Here is a 22735-nt window from a genome sequence, read left to right as displayed (position 1 = left end):
ACCTCGTACACTTATTATTATATTCAATTAATATCCATCATATTAATAGTCCTCATCCGCAAGCAAATAATGTAATTAGCACACATCAACTTTCTTAATAGCACTTAAGTACTTCGAAATTTTCCGGGGTGCTACACAGAAGACCCATCTCCTTTCTCAGTCTTTGTAGTAATGTCTTCATTAGCATAATAGTTGAATTCCTTATTGGTAGAAGAATATTGTCGGATAAAATTATATATAGTCATGGTAGTTGTAAGTTGTAAGTAGATGATTCTGAGTGACAAACTTGAAATGTGGCATTGAGTGTAAAATAAAAATAATTTTAAAGAGTAACTAATTATTAGCAACACATAATGTATAATTTAATTTTTTTTTGAATTTAAATTAGAAACTAATTATTACCTAACATAACCAACTTTGTCGTAAATTGCCTAGCGGCCTATTGTGAAACTGCCACTTGGCTTAATGTGAATATTTTTCTTCATCTTTTAATAATATATAGATAGATTATTCGATGAAATTGTAAATTTATTACCTATTTGTAGGTAATTTGCACAAATTAGATTTGATAACTGTTTTAAAGATTCGAGAACTAATAGCCTATAACAGAAAAAATTATAAATGATTATTTGTTGGAAGAAAATTGATAATCCAAAGAAGAAGGTGGATAATTTGCTTTAGTGTGAAGAAAGAAGAAGATAATTTAAAAAGTTACAAGACATTATACCAAAAAAAAAAAATTCAATAAAGAATTTGGAAAGTTGCAATATGATTCATGTATATGATATCTTTAAATTTAAGAGAATGATAAAAATCAGAAACAAATATGAAAAAAAACTTAAATTAGTAAGGAATAATTTGAAAAGTATAAATTTTAGGGTGAGGATAATTTTGTCTTAAATAAATTAATTTTTTGCTTCTGCTTCTTGGAAGAAGCTAGAATTTTCTGCTTCTTCCCAAAAGCAGAAAAACTGCTTTTGCTGATGGCCAAAAGTACTTCTTTATCTTGGTCAAACAGCTTAAATTTTTAAAAAATTACTTTTTTGAGGGAAAAAAGTACTTTTGGCTTCCTAGGTTTGGGCCCTTGTATAGTCGAGTAGCAGCAGTTTATAATACACTAGTAATGTACGATTGCATTTGATTAGTTAGTTTTATGTTATAATTGAAATTTAACAGGAATATATTACTAGTTGAAATTAATATTTCATTTACCAAATGTCTTAAAAACTAATAATCTCAAAATCATTTTTATTTTTGTTTTGTCCACTTGGCAACACAAACACAAAGCGGACCAAATTAAAATGCATTTATTGGGCGGCAACGGTATAAAAACCGCTCAATTATGCCGAGCTACAAAATATTTTAAGTGACATAATCCAAACGCAATGATCTCGTCTGCATGGCGTCATAAGTGGGACCCTCTAAGTTAGTCTTTAATTTTTAAAGTTTTTATGTTTATATATTTGAATTTTAACCTTCTAGAGATGTGTCTTTGGCCCTATTATAGTAATTCAATTTATATCTATCTAATCTATGGTAGGATTGCTTTTTTATCTTTTGCCCTTTTTACTTTTTTAGCTCATTGGTTTTAGTTGTCATTTTCAACAGCTTGAGGGCTGTACTTTATATATTTGATTATTTGACTTCCTTACCTAATTCTCTTGTGTGTTCCCTCAATTGTGACCACTACAACATATTTCCATGCTATTTTTATTTTAATAAGTCAATTTGTCATTCCTTTCAATTTATATGAAAGTGTTTCATTGGGCAAAAAAAAATATATACATATTTAATACGTCATAGTCTAACTTAAATGCATATCTATATTTATAGAGTACAACTCATTAACAGGTGTGCACATAAAACATTTTATCGAATTAATTATAAATGGAACAATAATATATGATGAATATAATAAATTGAACATCAATTGCTCTATCAGGTTCATTAACTTGTCAAAATGTCACGTCACTACAACAATAACTAATCCTATATAGTGGGTCCAGAGATGGTAGTATGTAGACAGACCTTACTTCTATCCTTGTCAAGATAGAGATGTTTTCAATAGATTCCTGACTCAAGAAAAGCATAATCACAATATTAATGAAAAAGAAATACGAAAACCAAATAGTAAGATGACCGAAGAGAAAAAAATAACACGTAGTACCAAAAACTAAGAATAGGAAAATAAGAGAATGCATATTAGCACTACTGGCCTGGTATGGAAAATAAGAATGCTTGACTATCCACTACCCTCCTATCGTAATTCTTGATCTTCACACTGTCCAATCAAGGATCATGTCCTCGATAAACTGATAATAAAATAATCACTACATACTAAAAATCTAATTACATGTTAGACACTCCATGAAAAAACTTGTGTCTTATGTCATTTTAATATAAGCTTTTCTTTCCTATTCTTTTTTGACATTTTATGACTTTTTTGGCTGCCCCTTTTCCTTCAACAATTGTAGTAATTCTTAAGCAGTCATCAATGGCCATTAATAGAAAAGCCAATTTATGTGGCTTTTAAGTGGAAGATACTTATTATTACTGACTTAATTGATAAAACTGACTAATCCAAGCACTACTAAGATTAAAATAAAAAGATTTAATTGAGAAAAAGTTAGTACTTATCCATCCCAAAAAGACTTTAATCCTACCATTAATCAAAATCAAAGCACCACTATACGATTGCCTCCCCTGCTGCAACATCTTACGTATGTTAATGGATTGAAGTTCTTTTGTAAATTAAATTAAAGACTCAAATAAGACCTAAGTAAAGGTACTAGAACAAAAGGAAATAAAATTAAGTGACTAAACTTTCATTCTCTAAATTTATTTAGGAAAAAATGTCAAAATTTATCTTTTTATTATTCAAAATTGCTTAATTTTATTATATGTTAGACTCCAACCAGTTCATAAGCAAATTCCTTTTTTTTTTATCCTTACTATTAATGTAACTCCAACGTGAAATGTGTAAGATCTACGTGTCAAAAATTTTCAAAGAAAAAAGTTTATATTTACTCCTTAACTTATGATTGAAGTTTAAAACTATTTTTAAGTTGGACCTCTATTAATATTTAGAAAAAATTAAAACTTTTTCCCGGTAACAAAGTAAGTTAAGACAGTTTTTCAATTTTAAATCATACTACTAGTATTAGAAAAATGGACCTTTTTTCTCCTCGACCGTCAAAATAAAATGATAACCCAAGTTTGTCTGTACTCTTTCGAGTCATTACTGTCCGTACACATAAGCTGACACGTGTCCCCAAAAAACGCGGTTTCTTCCTTCCTGCTCTAAGCTCCCCGTTATATATACCCTCTCTTCAACCATTACTACCTCCTCCTTTCATACTTGTTCATATCTTCTGCTTTTTTTGACTTCACTCTGCAACTCCTAACCCAGTCGATCTACCCTAAAGAAAATGCTTTAGAACAAGTTTTATTACTCAAAGTTGGAATCTTTATAGCTTTAGCCCTACTAGTTTTAGTTAATTTTGGAAATTTTCTGTACTGAAAATCTTGAAAAATGGCCGCATCTGATAATTTAATGACTATGGAGCCATGGGCTTTTCGTTCAGCTTTTGCTGATTCTTGGTTTTCCGACGTATTTTCCAGAGAAACTGAAAGTACGTTAACCAAATTGCTCCAAAAATCTCTGTCCACCCAAACGCCGGAGACGGCCCCGGTTCAGACTTCGACCGGATCAGGACGGACCGTTTCGGGCGGGTCTGAAAACGAGACAACCGGTTCGAACCGGCGGAGTAAAGTTGGGGTAAGCGGGAAGATATCAAAGAGGAAGTCACGTGCTTCAAGGCGCAATACGACGACGTATATAACTGCTGACGTGGATAATTTCCGGGATATGGTGCAGCAGGTGACTGGTGTTCAGTTCGGCGGGAACGGGCAGCTGGCGGTCGCTCATGTTCTGAAACCTGAACCTCAGCGTGTTGTTAACCGGCTACAACATGGTAGCTGTTTTTTGCCAACTCTTGACACGTCAGCTTTCTTATTGGACCACGTCACTCAACAACAGCAGATAGTGGACCCCACTTCAGCAATCGGGTCAGTCGCCGCCCCTACTCCGCCGTCTGATGTGGTGGTTGACGGTGGTTCATGTGGCTTTGATTTTGGCTCTTTTTCTGGGTTTCCAACCCTTGAGTCTTTCATGGAAAGCAATGTAGTGTGATGTACCAGGCCCTTTTTTGTAATTTCACCCAAGGGTTTAGATTAGGAGAAGTAAGGGAAGGGTAAAATGGGAAACATCTTGTTCATAGTTTAAGCTAATCTCCTTTTTTTTCTTTTTTGAAATCTTTTTGATTTAAGGAGATGAAGGAATTATTTTCATGTATGATGTTCCCATCATAATGTCACATCCTTCCATTTTCATGGTTCAATGTCGATATCTTAAATGTAAAATGACACAATCTAAGCCAATTCAAATGACACAATTAACTACACATGGAATTAAAATTAAGTTTTTTGACACTTATATAGACAGGTCTGATGGGTAGCTTGTTCATCTTCACATATACTCCCATTTCAATTTATGTGAACCTATTTCCTTTTTGGTCTTCTCTCTTTTCTTAAATTCCGTGTCCAGTCAAATGAGTTTACATAAATTGAAACGGAGGGAGTATTTTCTTTTTGGTGAGAAAAAAAGCTTTTGTATATGCCCCTGTCTCTCTATCCTTCGGGTAGGGGTAAGGTCTGCGTACATATTACCCTCCCCAGACCCCACTTGTAGGATTATACTGGGTCGTTGTTGTTGCATGATGTACTAGTCTTTATGATTATAAGAGCACATTTTATAGGTAAAATGAATAAATTCAAACTTATAAGAGCTTTTAAATATGAGAATGTCATTTTTCTTAACCGATTAGAAAATTATCATATAAAGTAAAATTGACGGAGTAGAAAGCTATGTACAATTACAAAAATTCAAATTCTTGAAAATCAAAACCCTATTTATTGTAATGTAAAGGTTCAAGAGGACCCACTAAAGCTGCCCAACTTGTGGTGTAATCCATAATAAAGTTCAATTTAGATGCAGACAACAAAACGCGTTAGCCCCATCTGATGATCTGATCTTGAAAATAATTTCCCATAGTATAATCTTATGATATTATCAAATAACTATTACCACTAGATTATACTTTTTTCAGAAATAGACTGGAGTCTTAGTAAATTTCATTTTAAATTATCAGCTCTAGAATAGTTTAATGATTAAATTTTAATCTTTTTTTTGGTTTCCCACCCGATGTTCGAAACTCGCATTGAAGCACGATTATATCCGGATTCGCGCTACATAGGGCCTCATTGGGGAGAAGCGCTCCCTACCAAAGATTTTACATACTTAGGGCTCGAGCTTGAGATTTCTTGTTAAGAGAAGAATAATCCCATCCGCTGCACTATATCATTTGGTGGTATTAAACATTAATCTTAATAATTAAGAAAGAAATATTGGTGAAAATTCTTACTTACCCAAGTCAAAAGGTTACTGCAAATTGAGAAGAAATAATACTCTGACATGTTAATATGTTAGGTCTCTGCGGCTGACTTTGGTCTTTGCTTTGTGTTACTGTATCTTTAATCTTTTATTAGATTAATATTTAATTGTTTTATATATTATTATTTTCACTTGAAATTCGAGTATATTGTCTAGAACTGTTAGACTTGGTCATAGAGCATATTCTCTGAAGTCGCACCAAGAAATATTATTAATACCAATAAATGCAATTTATAAATATAAGTGACATAGGCATGAAGTGCTGCTGACACATTTTTAAAGAGACTTTAGATACTTACATTTGCATATTTCTATTTTAAGGAAAATAAATAGCATTAGGTGCTTCTTTTGCCTCATATATGACATAAATAAATTTAATATCCCAAACTTCATATGTAATAAAATTTAATAACGTAAAATAGAAAGCACTAGTGTTATTAATGAAATTTGAAATAAAACAGACTTTTACTTGGAAAATAAATGAGAGGGAATGTTGTTGTAAAGTGATAAATACTTCTTAACCCTTAATTAAAAATCTTGAATTTAAGTCTTAAATATGAAGTGTTGGGCGTTGTTGACCTATGACTAAAATGAGTGTCTTTTAGCAGAACAGTGACGTGTCGACTTACTTTAGTCTTTGTCAATTACAATCCAATTATTAATAACGACGTTTACTGTAGCTTTTTTCCACTTTTGTAATCTGTCAATCGTGACGTCAAGCTTATCACCGCATGATGCTACATTTATTTTAGGATTTAATTTTAAGTAAAATGGCAAAATACATTAGTTTTAATATTTGCAAAATTGTTAGGTTTATAACAACAATCCAACGGAATCCCACAAGTGAGGTCTGAGGAGAGTAATGTATATGCAGAACTATAGAACCCAGGGGAGGTCGAGAAGCCGAAAGACCCTCGCCCCGAGAGGAAGTATAGGAACGAGTAAATATCAACAACAAGGAAAAAATTGTTAGTTTTACAAAAAATGTTAAATACACTTTACCCTCTTGACCTCCAAGAGACGTCATGGTATGATGGATAAGTAAAAATAATCTTAGGATAAAAATTTAGTGTCTTCTTCTCCTTTGTTTGGTTATTAATCATGTAATAAGTTATCACAAGATAAAGCAGTAAAATTGACAATCTTAAAATTTATACAACATACTAAACAATCAAATATGAAATAATATCAAGATAACTAATTTCTTTATAACTAACCCTGATATAACTAATCGCAATATAACTTGTATTCAACCAAACGACCCTTAAGGGTTGGGAAACAATACTACGTTCATCTTTTGAATGATAACGATAACCCCTTTAACTCAAAGAACTCACCGGAAGAATATAAAAAGTCAAAATAGTCTATTTTTTGGAGGAAATTTTTGGTACTACATATTTTAATTATGGGTTTATTTCAGTGTCACGACCCAAAATCCCTCCGAAGGTGTCGTGATGGCACTTAGTCTCTAAACTAGGTAAACCTAGCATTTACAGAAATAATATTGATATTCTCTAACTTCAAATTAGATAACTTTGAACAAATTACAATTCCCAAAACCGGTAGTACAAGTCATAATCCTTTCTAGGAGTAGTTATACAAAATAAATACGTCACTATTCCAGAACAAAAGGAACAAATGGAAATAAGTACAAACGAAGGTGACTCCGAGGCCTGCGAACACAGCAACAGGTTTACCTTGAGTCTCCACCGCGACGATCCGCACAGCTACTACCGATCAAATACCTGTACAAAAAATATACAGAAGTGTAGAATGAGCATACCACAGTGGTGCCTAGTAAGTATCAAGACTAACCTCGGTGGGGTAGTGACGAGGGACAATCAAGACACCTACTGGTCTAATAAATTAAATATGATATAGTAATAAACTGACAATGGTAAATGCAACAAAATAATACCGATAACACGGAGAAATCAAACTACAAATAGCAGAGACAATAAAAGGGAACACGAATGGTAATGTAAGATAGCCAAGTAAATTAACACCAACACAGCTGGGACACATACAATTAAAATGTACTCAAATAAGGAAGGCGATGTTAACTCAATCAATCACATCCATTCTGATGCACAATTCCAACCATCTGAAAACTCGATGTCTCATATCATAACCTCAATTTCCAAGCCTTTAGCACACACGACATCGTGTGCCCACATATTTCTATCTCACTTTGCACAACGTCATCCTCATGCTACTCAATTAAGATGTTCAAAATGTCTCATTTATATCACATCAAGTAGATTACAACTTCTAAACTAATTTGGAAATCAACAAGAAAAGATGAAGTTATTTTTAGAAATTATTTTAAAAAAGAAAATACCCTTTTCAAATAAAATCCAACATCAAATGAATTATTACCTTTAATATAGGATTAAATAAATTAAAACTTAGTAGAAATTCCTTTTTAAGTAAGATTCAGTATCTCCGGGTTAAGAAAATTTAATTGAGAAACTAATGGAAATAAAACATAACATTTATAGAAATTTGAATTATTGGAAGGTGTATATATACATGGCGAGTTTAAATTTAAAAGTCATATATAGCAGCATAGTACTATTTCCTTTATTTTAAATCATGATATTACTAATAACTTAACAGGATAAGAGGAAATGATTCAACGTAGTAAATTTACTTTAAAAATTAATTCACTAGAATAATAGTTTCAAGGGAAGAATTCAAGGAACAACGGCAAGTCAACAACTCAATGCCAATAACCCGATCCTCACAACGCAGTGAAACCCGAAATACAAATTGTCAAGTCTTAAATTAATGAACCAGGGTCTTCTCAGTATTCAGCTATAACCGAATCCTAAATGAAATGTAAAACCACAGAATAACTTGTACAGTCAAAGAGGAATACATAAGCATATTGATGCGGCGCGCATCCTGATCCCATCAATCCTCCCCTATTCCTCCGTAATAATTACAATAAAAGTAAATAGTATATATATCACCATATCAGTAACAACATGATCATTCACCCTTATTACTCCTTGTTCTGGCGTGCAACCCAATCCCACCTGTCCACCTTTATTACTTCTCAATATATATCACCATCATTCCTCCTGTTGCTGCGTGCAACCCGATCCCACCTGTCTATCCTTATTACTCCTTGTTGCGGCGTGCAACCCGATCCCACCAGGCAACATCGATTCTCCCTTATTCCTCTGCAACATATCAACAACCAGACATAGTTTAAAATCAATAACAACAACAATTTAACAATCCAATCACAAAGATTTCTACCACCCAGAGTATGAGTATACGACAACAAGAGAATCACAGAAAAACCAATAAGCACAATAACCTTTGGAAAAATAACAAGACATATAAGGTACGTGATAACTACACTGGCAACCACAACAATTTGTACACATAGCATATATGCACGTAGTCATAGAGGAATTTACAATTAAGAAATAACAAAACAATAAGGAGGACAATCACTTCAATTAAGGCAAATAAGGGCCAAGTAACAAGTAAGAGTTAGAGGAAAGCTAACAACGTCGTATGAAGCATATAGAGGTATATATCAAGCAATTAGAAAACCCAATCATATCGGAATTGATGGATTTTCAATGTCTTAGTCTTATGTTTTGATGATTCAACAAACTTACTCTCAAGAACCAGATAAGGAACCTGACACACTTGGTCTACATTACAAATCAACGGACTCCAGCTAAATGTGAACTACTATAGTTTCAGGAGATAGAGTACCAAACAAAGGACCTGATACCCTTGTGGTTTCCTCACAACAGTACAAAGTCAATTGGGCACAACTGGAAAGCGATGCGACTGCCTGCACTATTTTTGCCTGCACTGCACTGTTTCCAGCGATCACTTGTCCTTTGACCATCCAAGTGCTTACATCATTCAAGTGATGTCATCAAGGTGTATTAACAAAATCATTATAACAAAAAATCACTTGAACACTTGAAATTTTTACTTCAAGCATTCAAGCTTTTTGCAAAACAGTGAACTTAATTCTCAAGAGCTTGAAGAACAAAGTTAAACGCTACTACAGACCAATTCCTAAATCTAGTATTTTGTTGTCCTTAGTTGAGTTGTAACTTTGTGATTGTTCTTATTGTAATTCCTAAATTTCTTAGCTAGAAGCGTTGATTAGGAACCCCTTTGTAAAACCATAAACTTTCTGAGTTTGTGTTGTGACTAGAGTTAATCATAAGTTAAAGTCTTTGTAATTAGTGAGTGACAAAGTGGCTTGTGGTAAGAGTATCACAAGTTAGTTGAGTTGAAATCTTTGTAATTGAGTCATTACAAAGTGGCTTGTAATAGTATGTTTACAAGTTAGTGATTATTGAAAGCCTACAAGTGTAGGTAGTGGTTTTTGTCCCCTTGAATTGGGATTTTTCCACGTTAAAATCCCGTGTCTTATTTACTTATAATTTCATTAGCATTCTCAGTAAAAACTCATAGAGGACCACGTACTCTATAGTTTGGTGGACTCATATAAACTAATATTTGGTATCAAAGCAGGTTCCTCCTATCAGGCTAACACCTAGGAAGGATCCGTATGACTGCTCCACCAAATTTTGAAGAAGGACAATCTGCATATAGACCACTCAGGTTCAATGTGCAATACTATGGGTAGTGGAAGACAAGAATGCATGATTTTATCATGGCTGAGGATTCTGAGTTATGGGATGTCATATGTGATGGTCCTTAAGTCCCAACAAAGGTACTTGAAGAACTTCCATTCTCAATGCCAAAAACCAGAAAAGAATACACCGGCGCAGACAGGAAAACTGTAGAGAAGAATTTTTGTGCCAAGAAGATTTTGGTTTGTGGAATGGGACATGATGAATACAATAGAATCTCTGCTTGTGAAACTGCTAAGGAGATATGGGAAGCTTTGCAAATGGCTCATGAGGGAACTACTCAAGTAACACAATCTAAGATTGATATGCTTACTACCGAGTATGAACTCTTTAGGATGAATTACGATGAATCTATTCAAGATAAGCACACAAGATTCACCTTCATCATAAATGAGTTACACTTACTTGGTGAAACCATTACTAGGAACAAGCTAGTGAGAAAAATCCTTAGTATCCTGCCTAGTTCTTGGGAAAGCAAGGTGAATACTATTACTGAAACTAAGGACCTGTAGGAGCTGACCATAGATGAGCTAGTTGGAAATCTGAAGACCTACGAGATGAAGAGGAAGATAGACAGTGAAAGAAGAGAACCAAAGAAAGAAAAGAACCTGGTACTCAAAGCTGATAGCAATGACTCAAGTGAGGAGGACAGTGACATGACTTACTTAACCAAAAGATTTCAGAAAATGGTTAGAAGAAATGGAGGAATGCTGAAAAGGGGCAGCTCTAGCAAACCAAAGAACTATGATCTCTGCCATAAGTGTGGAAAGCTTGGGCACTTCATCAAAGACTATCCTCTCCTGAAGCAAGAGTTCTCCAAGCACAACCCTGAGAAATCAGCTAAGAGGAACCCGGTTCCTAATAAGGACTTCAAAAGGAAACAGGCTCTTGCAGCATGAGGAGACTCCTCTAGTGAGTCTGAAGATGAAACTAATGCTGGTGACAACTCGATGATGGCAGTTGAAAGCGAGTAAAATGAATATGATTCAATTTTTGCTTTGATGGTCCAATCAGATGATGATGCAGACGCTAACAACAGTGAGGTAAATTTCAGGGATGTTCAGAGAAATATGAAATCCTACTCTCCTAAGAAACTTATGTCTTTAGCTAATGTATTGATTGATGCCTATCATAGTCTTGTGAAGGATAAGGATGCCTTGACTTTAGAACTAGGGGAAGCTGAACAAACTAGAGATGATTTGGTAGTGTGTGTAGTTGATCTGAAGGAAATCATTTGTGAGTTGGAGAAAGAAAAACGTATCTTAACCGAACAAATTGCCAACATAGAGCACGAAAGAGATGACTTAGTGGTTGTAGTTGTTGACCATAAGGAAACTATTGAGAACTTCAGTAAAGAAAATGAGGCATTAGTGAAAAGAGTGACTGAGATTGAGGAAGAAAGAGGTGATCTCTTAGTAGTAGTTGCAGACCTGAAGGAAACAATAGACGGACTAGGAACTAAGTCTAAACCCGAAAAAACTGGAAAAGGAAAAGAGGTAGCCAGTGAGGAACACATTAGGCTTGAAAACGAGTTGAAAGCTGTGAGAACTAGGTTGTGTGTTGAAACTGAGAAAAACAAGCACCTCCAAACTGAACTGAAAAGAGTAAAAAATGATCTTGAAAAGTCCCTAAAGTGGACCTGGTCCTCAGAAGCTATCACTGCCATGTACGCAAATAATGGTGGAAACATGCATGGAATAGGGTTCCAAAGGGAGAAAATCCCATACAACCCACATAGCAAGTATGTGACTCTACCAGACAACTGGCTGTGTACCCACTATGGGAACAATGGACATTTTAAGGAAAATTGCCAAGCCAGGGTCCAGTCCATTCAGAAAAACAAAGTGTTTGCTGAAAATGTAACTACTAAAAAGGGAACAGGTTCCACCCACAAAAAATGCATATTACCTGCATGGACTAAGAGAGCTCTTATTCATCTTCTTGCCTACTACAAGGGACCCAAACTTGCTTGGGTTCCTAAAACTAACTCTTGATCTCCTTGTACAGGGAACAATAAAAGGAAGCAGGCAACAATGATTCATGGATAGTGGATGTTCAAAGAACATGACTGGGAACACCATGAACTTTCTTTCACTAAAAGCCCTGCAAGGAGGGAGTGTATCCTTTGGCAATTGGAAAAAGTGTACATTATTGGAGTTGGAAAAGTCGGGAAATCACTCACTTACTCTATTGAGAATGTGTACTATGTCAATGGCCTTAAATATAATCTCTTGAGTGTCTCTCAGATCTGTGATAAAGGAAACAAAGTGGAGTTCTTGTCCAAGATATGTACAATTACTAATCTGGTAACTGGTGAAGTGATACTTGTGGCTAAGAGATACAAGAACATTTATGTTGCTGATTTTGGGTCCTTACAAAGTGGTGATCTGAGTTGTCTGAAAGCTGTTGATGATGATGTTGAAGTTTGGCACAGAAAATTGGGGCACGCAAGCTTCTCTCTTCTGAACAAACTAATTCAGAAGGACCTGGTCCATGGTCTGCCAATGTCAATGTTCAAAGTATAGAAAGTTTGTGATGCATGTGCTAGAGGAAAGCATGAGAAGTCCTCTTTTAAGTCTAAAAAGGAAGTAAGCACCTCAAATCCACTTGATCTTCTGCATATGGATTTATGTAGCCCTATGAGAGTGCAAAGTAGGGGAGAAAAAAGATACATTTTTGTAATAGTGGATGACTACTCCATATTCACATAGACTCTATTTCTTAGAACTAAAGATGAAACCTTTGAGGTGTTTGTGGCTTTTGTGAAGAAAATCCAAGTGAAGATGGAGTCTAGAGTCGCATGTATTAGATTAGATCTTGGAACAGAATTTGACAACGCCAAATTTGATGAGTTTTGTAATAAAAATGGCATTACTCACAACTTCTCAGCTCCAAGAACCCCCCCAGCAAAATGAAGTACTGGAAAGGAAGAATAGAACTCTTGAAGAAATGGCAAGAATAATGCTGATCGACAGTGGAATTGCAAAGAACTTCTGGGCTAAAGCGGCCAACACTGCCTGCTACTTGGTGAATAGGTGCATGATCAGATCGCTCTTGAACAAAACCCCCTATGAGTTGCTGAATGAAAGGAAACCCAAACTGACTCACCTAAGAACATTTGGGTGCAAATGCTATGTTCTCAACAATAGAAAAGAGCAGCTTGGTAAATTTGATGCCAAGAGTGATGAAGAAATATTTTTGGGCTACTCTTATCAAAGCAAAGCTTATAAGATATACAACAAGTGGAATCAATGTATTGAAGAAAGTGTTCATATTATTTTTGATTAGTCCTATCCCTCATATGAGAAGAGTGCTGAAGAGGATCAAGATGGAGAACCCTTACTAGTTCCTGGTGAAGTTATTGACATGACAAATGGAAAGGCAGATATGATGAGCTAAGTGAAAGAGCCGAGTGAAGAAAATGATGCCTCTTCTTCAATAGAACCAGGTACCTCAATTACAACCACTGAATCTGAAGAAAGAGTGGTTGATGTTGTCCAGGGTACTCCACTAGTACCTGAGAGAAGAACACAAGAGAACCAGTTAAATATACCCACCTCCTCTACAAATGAACCTCAGCTGTCTAACTGGAAACACAAAAGTTCTCATCCTCTTGACAACATAATTACTCCCCTAGATTATGGAGTACAAACCTGATCAAAAACCAGAAATTCACTTGCCTTCTCAACCTTTCTCTCCCAAATAGAACCCAAAAATATCAAGGAAGCTCTGAAAGATGCAGATTGGATTACAACAATGCAAGATGAGCTGCATCAGCTTGAAAGGAACAATGTCTGGCACCTGGTACCTAGACCCTCAGATCGAACAATTATAGGAACAAAGTGGGTATTCAGGAACAAGCTTGATGAACATGGAAACACCATAAGGAAGCAAAACTTAGTGGCTCTTTCAACAGCTGAAGCAGAATATGTAGCTGTAGCATCCTGCTGTGCTCAACTCGTATGGATTAAGCAACAATTGGAGGATTTTGGGGGTATTTACTGAGTGTGTGCCTCTTCTATGTGATAACACCAGTGCACTCAATATGGCCAAGAATCCAGTTCAACCTAAAAAGACCAAGCACATTGATGTGAGACATCATTTTCTGAGGGACAATGTGGAGAAAAGGTTGATCTATATGAAGTTCTGTAGCACAGAAGACCAAATTGCAAATATCTTCACCAAGGCATTGAGTATGGAACATTTTGAAAGAAACAGGGTGAAGCTGGGGCTTTTGAAGCCCAATTGAGCACTTGATTCCTCATCAGTTGGCTATGAAAATCACCTTCAGGTAAATTTAGCTGAAGTGTTTTCTATCCAAGTCTAACTTACTTCAATACTGTTGCAGGTAAACACGCATGATGATTATAGAAGCTGTAGATACATTGCATGGATGATAAATGAGGATTGAAATTTTCAATGATGGGTCAAGAACCTGGTTCTTGTACCAAAGGTTAGTAGTTCTGTGCATTCTTTAATACACGTCTTGAAAAGGTACAAATATTAACTACCCTGTCATCCACCTTTTCAGACCCTGTTGTCACGTCTTTTCACTTCAAATTGTTCCTTTCCCTATGAAATGTTGCAACTCTCCAAGCACAACCGCCATTTCACAACTGGTTCCTATATCTCTCTCCATAATTATCCTCTCACATTAAAAACCCTCCTCTTTCTTCACAGACTATAGTCCTCCACTAGCACCTCTCCAAAGAATTTTTTCTCTATCTCTCCAATGACTGACACAAACTCCACAATTCCTGGCTCAATCGTCCCTAACACTGAAAAACCTAGTGAGTCCTCCATCCCCAATGAGTTTTCTGTAACCATTCCTTTTATCATCACTGAAATCACTCCTAACCAGCCTTCTCATCTCCCTCTAGTTCTAAGCCGACTATCTCAAAAACCCCTAAAATTGTTGATCCCTCTTCTCTATCCTCTGAAGTTTCCATTGATCAAGGGAAAAGTGGAGAACAGGGTAAAACTCCTGAGGTCGCAGAGGCTTCCGCCATTGTTGTTTCAGATTATGTGGTGGCTATGGAGCTTATTGAGGAAGAAAATATCGTGACCATCTTTGTGGTATCTGTTGATGGAGTCTTACATGAGGTAATTTCTGGCGCTTCCATGTCTTAAAGGAACGAGACGCAGGGTATGGGAGAAGAAGGAGCCATGGTGGCTGTTGAAGGCTCTGCACTAGCAGAAACTACTAGGCCCTCTCGTGAGGAACCTGTTCCCTCTCCGGAGTAAACTGGTCAGGGTTCTCACTCCCAGGCCAGTTTGTCTCCTGCATTTGTTGGTGAGCCCTTGGACATCCTAGAGCCTGAGACAAGGTCTAGTGAAGAGGAGGATTTCCTAGTCAAGCGAAGGGATGTGATCACCCCTGAGTCTTCTACTAAGCGACCAACTACAAGGTTACATGCGAAGGTAGCTTATGATGAGTAGTCAAAAGAAAAGGAGGAGACTTGTGAAAAACAATGTTGTAGTGTGTGACAAAGATGTACCTGTGGTAGAAGTGGAAGAGGAAACACCAGAGGAACCTAGTTCCTTGGTGAGACAGTCCTAGAAAAAGAAGCACCCTACTTCAATGGAGAAAGTTTCAACCCCAAGTTCAAAGTTGAAGGATGTTGTGAGTGAGCCCTTAATTTCTGATGAGGATGTGTTAGTCAAGTCTAAGGGAAAAGCAAAATCAAGTAGTGTGAAGTCTGGCAAACGAAATTCTGAAACTGTTCAGGAACCTGGTTCTGTGAAAAAGCTGAGGAGTGAAAGTAGTTCTGCTTCAGAACGCCTAAAGCACCAAAAGGTTCTGCTGGGTCGTACTTTTGACCCAACAATCTCTGATATGGCTGGTATGTGGCAAGTTCTGGAGATGGTTGAGTTTCAACGATGGGGGCATCTATTCCAAATGGATGCACCTAAGGTGTATGAGGATAAGGTTCAAAAGTTCTTTGCCAGCCTCTTTCCTGTTGATACCGACCATGTTTGTTCCTTGGTAAATGGAGTAGATATCGTGTTCGATGTGAGTCTGCTTGAGGATATTCTTAAAGTCCCTACAGTTGGTGTGTCTAGTGTGAAAGATGTATGTGAATCTAACTTCAGGAATGTTGTGGTAAAGGATAATGCAAACCAAAAAGGGAACCGGATTCACAAGAAGGCATTGCTCCCTGTTTATCAGTTGCTCTTCGAGATTGTGAACAAAGTTTTGTTGCCTCGTGTTGAGAGGAGGTCCATGACTTCTAAATCTGATATGTTTCTAATGGAGCAACTGGATGGCTTTAACCCTGTGAACTTGCCTGCTATCATGATCGAACATATGCAGAAGGTAGCAACCTTCAAATATGGCAATCATGGTCTTCCATACGGGTTTCTACTTACTCAAGTGTTCAAATTTTTCAATATGCCACTAGGACAAAGCAAGGTAGGAACTAAGAAGTAGACTTTCTTATAGACAACGTTGGAAGAATGTGAGTGCATAGAGAAGAATTGGGGGGGGGGGGTTAGGTAGTACATAAAGAGAATGATGATCTCAAGGCACAAGTGGAGAACCTAAAAATAGAACTGCTCAATGAGCAAAAATTGGCCAATGCCCGAATAGACCCAATTCTCCAAACTCTTGCTGCAGCTTCCAAGCCCTCTACTCCTAGTGCCCCCTAAGTAACCCTTCAGTGACCAGTTTTTGGATTGTCTCTTTTAGTTTTTATGACTTGGCAGATGTTTTTTGTTTCTTTTTTTAATGTGGTTGGAATGCATTAGTACTGCTCCTATTTTCAACAGTTCAATTATGCATTTGATTTTTAAGCAAAGGTATATGTTATATATATATATATATATATATATATATATATATATATATATATATATATATATATATATATATATATAATCTCATCTATTTTATTATCTTATTGCTTGTATTTTCTGTTTCTCTTCTCTATCATGTTGTATGCACATATGTGGCATGAGTTAGCTAGGCTAGACTTCTTTATGCTGATTGCCTGCTTGTACCTTTTCAATAATACCAAAAGGAGGAAGTTTAATTGAATTAGGGATCTGATTAAGGGGGAAGCATAAAGTCAAGGGGGAACTTGTAAAGTTCCTATTGCTTCAACTGGTTATTTTTGTTCTAAAAATTGTGTTATAAGTGTCTAAGTTTGTCATCATCAAAAAGGGTGAAATTGATGGGTTTTCAATGTTTTAGTCTTATGTTTTGATGATCTAACAAACTTACTCTCAAGAACCAGATAGGAACCTGACACACTTGTTCTACATTGCAAATCAATGGACTCTAGCTAAATGTGAACTGCTATAGCTTCAGGAGATAGAGAACCAAACAAAGGACCTGATACCCTTGTGGTTCCCTTACAACAGTACAAAGTCAATTGGGCACAGTTGGAAAGCGATGCAACTGCCTGCACTGTTTTTGCCTGCACTGCACTGTTTCTAGCGGTCACTTGTCCTTTGACCAACCAAGTACTTACATCATTCAAGTGATGTCATCAAGGTGTATTAACAAAAGCATTATACTAAAAGATCACTTGAACACTTGAAATTTTTACTTCAAGCATTCAAGATTTCTGCAAAATAGTGAACTTAATTCTCAAGAGCTTGAAAAACAAAGTTAAATGCTACTACAGACCAGTTCCTAAATCTAGTATTTTATTGTCCTTAGTTGAGTTGTAACTTTGTGATTGTTCTTATTGTAATTCCTAAATTTCTTAGCTAGAAGCGTTGATTAGGAACCCCTTTGTAAAACCGTAAACTTTCTGAGTTTGTGTTATGACTAGAGTTAGTCATAAGTTAAAGTCTTTGTAACTAGTGAGTGACAAAATAGCTTGTGGTAAGAGTATCACACGTTAGTTGAGTTGAAATCTTTGTAATGGAGTCATTACAAAGTGGCTTGTAATAGTGTGTTTACAAGTTAGTGAAGTTGAAAGCCTACAAGTGTAGGTCGTGGTTTTTGTCCCCTTGAGTTGAGATTTTTCCACGTAAAAATCCAGTGTCTTATTTACTTACTGTTTCATTAGCATTCTCAGTAAAAACTCATAGAGGACCAGGTACTCTATAGTTTGGTGGACTCATATAAACTAACAGGAATACTTCCCAATTAATTAACGTAAAGACCTAAGAACCCTAAAGGCAAATTCCCCACAAATAAGTCCGAGCACACACTCGTCACCTCGCGTGCACGAACTACAATTAGTATAGAAGACTCAAATCCTAAGGGGGAGTCCCCCACACAAGGTTAGGCAAGATACTTACCTCAATCCGGCCAATTCAATACTCAATTTAGCTTTTCCTTTACCAATTCATCAACGCTCGACTCAATCTAGCCAAAAACAACTTGAATACATCAAACAATGCAAGATAAAATAATTTCAATTAACAAAGCTATGATTCTTATTCAATTTGCAAAAAGTCAACAAAATTCAACTCCCCGGGCCCACACCTCGAAACCCGGCAAAATTTACCAAAATCGAATACCCATTCCGATACGAGTTCACCCATACAAAATTTATCAAATTGTGATACCATTTGGTCCTTCAAATCATCATTTTACATTTTTGAAAGATTTTACAATTTTCCCCAAATTTTCCTTTAGATTCTCATGAATTTGATATTAAATCTAAGATATAATCACAAAATATAGTTGGGAATTGATTAAAGGTACTTACCCAATGACTTGTTATGAAAATCTCGTCACAAAATCGCCTCACCTCGACTCTAGGGTTCAAAAATATGAAAAATGAAGCAAAAACTCGGAATACCCAGCATTTAGCAAGCTGCAGATGTCGCATTTAAGACACTGGGTTTGCAAATGCGAGCTTGCAAAACTGAAGAAACCTTCGCAAATGTGAGCCTGGAACATCACTGTCTTCATCGCAAATGCGATAGGGAGTTCGCAAATGCGAACTCTGAAGGCTTCGCAAATGCGGTATTTTCTTTGCAAATGCGACCCAGTCCCCAGCATCCCAGGTTCGCAATTGCAATGACTACCTCGCAATTGCGGTAGTCTCAATTGCGACCAAAACCTTGCAAATGCGAGAAAACCAGAACCAGAACACATACAGATTAACAAAACAATATGAAGCTTATTCGAAACTCACCCGAGCCCCGGAGGCTCCAAACCAAACACCCACTCAAGTCTGAACACATAACGCGAACTCGCTTGCACGATGGGAACATCAAAATAACCTCTAGAACCACGAATCGGATGCCAAAACACATGAAAACCACCATGAACTTCAAGAACTTCTAGAATTGCAACCAAGCGTCCGAACCATATCAAATCAAATCCAATCGATGCCAAATTTTGCAGGCAAGTCCCAAATGACATTTCGGAATCACATTCCGACCTCGATAACACAAAAGTCAACCATTGGTCAAACCTCTCCATTTTCCAAACTTCAACTTTTCTAACTTTCGCTGAAATGCCTCAAATTACCTCACGGGCCTCCAAATCCAAATCCGAACGCACGCCTAAGCCCAAAATCACTATACGAAGCTACTGAGATCATCCAAAACTCATTCCAGAGCTGTTTACTCAAAAGTCACTTTGTGGTCAAATTCTCACCGCTTGAGCTTCCAAAACTAAATTCCTTATTCCAATTCGACTCTGATTCATTCGAAAATAGAATCCAACCATGCACGCAAGTCAATACACATAATATGAAGCTGCTCGTGACCTTAAAGTGTCGAACCCGACACAATTTCTCAAAACGACCAGTCAGGTCGTTATATCCTCCCCCTCTTAAACATACGTTCGTCCTCGAACGTGCCCGGAGTCATTCCAAAGCCATCGAACCACTACATAAGCTCCTCATACATACACTCGGGGGTGATTTCCCATCACCCAAACCTAGGTAGGACTGATAATGCAACTTAACTGATGGTCTCATCTCATCCTTAGTCCATACCCTTAGGACAAAACCCAAACCTCAATATCTGAAATCCATCATAGGACCCGAATCCCACATCATCACACCGAATAACCTGAACAAGCTGAATCGAGCCAAAATTCTAATCCAGAATACAATCATATGCTGTTCCACACAACTCAAATGCCCGAAACAATAATCTCTAACCACCATAGCTGCTCAAATAACATCCTGGATGCTGGCAATGCACTTCACATAGAATATAACCTTATTTCGGACCTCCACAATACTTCCCATAATGAAGAAACATGAGGAAACTCATAGCCGCCCATGAAGTCAACAAGTCAAGAAGCTCTCCCGTCCGCCAAGGGACATTACCCATATCTTAGCAGAAACATCCTCATACTCCCAAAACACCTCTCACACTCTATACCGTAGTACTAATCTAAGGTCTAAGAACTTCATCTCAGCCAATACAAGCAGCCCAAACTAACAACTCCTCACGGAACCATACAGATTCTCACACCACACAGCTCGTACACCAAACCAACAATAACTTAATTATGCAGCACAAATAAAGGAAAGCAAAGTATAAGAATTATCTAACAAGTACAACATATGTAACAACAAAGGTATAGTTTCCATCAAATCGTCCCACAGAGAGAAAACACAACACCAAATAAACACAAGGAAAGGGTATCCCACATAACATCTGTTGCGGTGTGCAACCCGCTCCCAACTACTCATCAATCCAAAAATGTTCGGGTTCACCGATCATATGAATACTGATATCAAGCATAGCAGAGTGCACAATTATAACTGTGAGAAAATGAATAGAAATACATAAATAGACTTGGAAGAAAGAAAGCACGACTAAGGTGCAACGAGAATATCAACATCATGAGGGCTATCTCGCCCGCATTGCCATAAGGCCTGAACAGAATTACAACATGCGTGGGGAATAATCATAAAACCCCACCATGTAACACAACATAAAAGAGTAGAACATAACATAGTCCACAGGCACAAATAATGTCCATTCTGCCCGGTAACATAACCATGATGACAATCTCACAGGAGCACACAAACTTGACCTGATACAAAATACATATTCTCATTGAGCTTCCAAATAGCCCCCAACCAAATCCCGATCCTTCCCGATTAGGTAAATATCCTTCAAAAAATCCACAACAACCTATCGATAATGCGTGCTATTAATTACCCCATCCTCAACATTTCTTCACAATCCGCAAACTGGAAAAGTCCACATATGAGGGCATCCAACCCTAAAACCTCGAGAATACTAAAATTTTCATACCCAAACTCAACTACGCAAATCAAATGACTGATACATTACTCGCACCCAATCATTCTGCTGAAGCACTCATATAGAGTTTCTGGCCGTGTAACAAAACATGAACCTCGAAAGTCTTAAAACCCAGTAGTCACCATGCTACTAGCCACCCGCAAGCCAAAACTAAAGGTCCTTTCAAAAAATGCACACTCTTCACATATGAAAGCCAACAATGCCAACACCCTATTAATTTCTGATACATATTCTGGAGAAATCCACAATGTACAACATATTCCTTATGCCCATAGCAACCAGCCGACTCAAGTCGTTGCCCAAACCATTGAGAACTCCCGAGATGCGCCCCCATATAACTAAGCCATTAGGACTGCATCTCTCTAACTCAACCAAGTCACACAAACCGTCTAATCCAAGAGTACTGCGTCAAATGCTTGTAGAGAATCCTCATTCAAAATGACCAATTACTTTCATTGCTATACTGGCCAAACACCACAGAGCTGACATATTTCTTCGGACAGTCGATATGCAATAACCCCAATCAAAGCCCCAAATATAGATGATCCAAACACGAACCACATAGCCCATAAGCGCATAAACCACTGCATTTCCTCTGAAGCACCCCGTTCTGCTGCAACCATGATGCCTACACTGAATAGACCTTCTGTGAATCTGAAGTTGTTTCTCTGAATCCCCTTGCTGCTGAAATGTAGATTCATTAATGACACAAAAATACCGTAAGCCCCAATATCATCCCATGCAAGATCTCAGACCTTAGTCATACACAAAATTCGGGAACCTACAAATACCACATATACACATACCTCAGGCCAACACTGATGTAAATTTGACTCTGAAATCTGAATGCTGCTAGTGGAATCCTCCACTTGGCGCGAAGCAATAGAAAACAAGATCTAGTAGTCCACAAAACCTATCTTCATAGTCCGCACAACACCAATCACAAGGTACTCCAATACCACCAACTATCCTCAATCAGCACCTACCTCGTGATCTTGCCATAATCGCGATGACTAGTCAATCAATTAAAACCTTCCCAAGCTCGCACTCATAAATCAGATGGCTAGAACCGCTGCGCTTCCATATGAATAACTGAATAGTCTCTCAATACCTCTGTATCTTTAGTCTGGACAACACGTTGAGACAATGTTTGAGTATCCCAAACTCCCTCGTAGTCCGTCTGTTGCATCACGAACCACTGGCACATAGCAGACACTGAGAGCTTAATATCATACACGAGTGGATGTAAGGGAACATAAGTTATATACTTCGAGTCGAATCAATATCACAGGATAATGAATGAAAGAAGTGGAATTTCCTAATAGTTCTCCAGTCTCTCGAAGATAAGTACAAATGTCTCTGTATCGATCCGCAAGACTCTACTAAA

General features: G+C 37.0%; 1 protein-coding gene across 1 annotated transcript; it reads left to right on the top strand.

Moving 5' to 3' along the window:
• Nucleotides 1-3532: 3532 nt before the first annotated feature.
• On the top strand, nucleotides 3533-4192 carry LOC104249622 (calmodulin-binding protein 25-like). Its single transcript, XM_009806091.2, has one exon. It carries the CDS (start codon nucleotides 3533-3535, stop codon nucleotides 4190-4192), a length of 660 nt encoding a protein of 219 aa, XP_009804393.1.
• Nucleotides 4193-22735: the final 18543 nt, after the last annotated feature.

Source organism: Nicotiana sylvestris, chromosome 12 (genome assembly GCF_000393655.2).
Source record: "Nicotiana sylvestris chromosome 12, ASM39365v2, whole genome shotgun sequence".
Classification (NCBI taxonomy): domain Eukaryota; kingdom Viridiplantae; phylum Streptophyta; class Magnoliopsida; order Solanales; family Solanaceae; genus Nicotiana; species Nicotiana sylvestris.
The sequence above is the reverse complement of the archived record's forward strand: the minus strand, read 5'-3'. Positions and strand labels throughout refer to the sequence as shown.

Coding starts and splice junctions, on each gene's coding strand:
- LOC104249622 (XM_009806091.2), top strand. CDS start 3,533: ATGGCCGCATCTGATAATTTAATGACTATGGAGCCATGGGCTTTTCGT.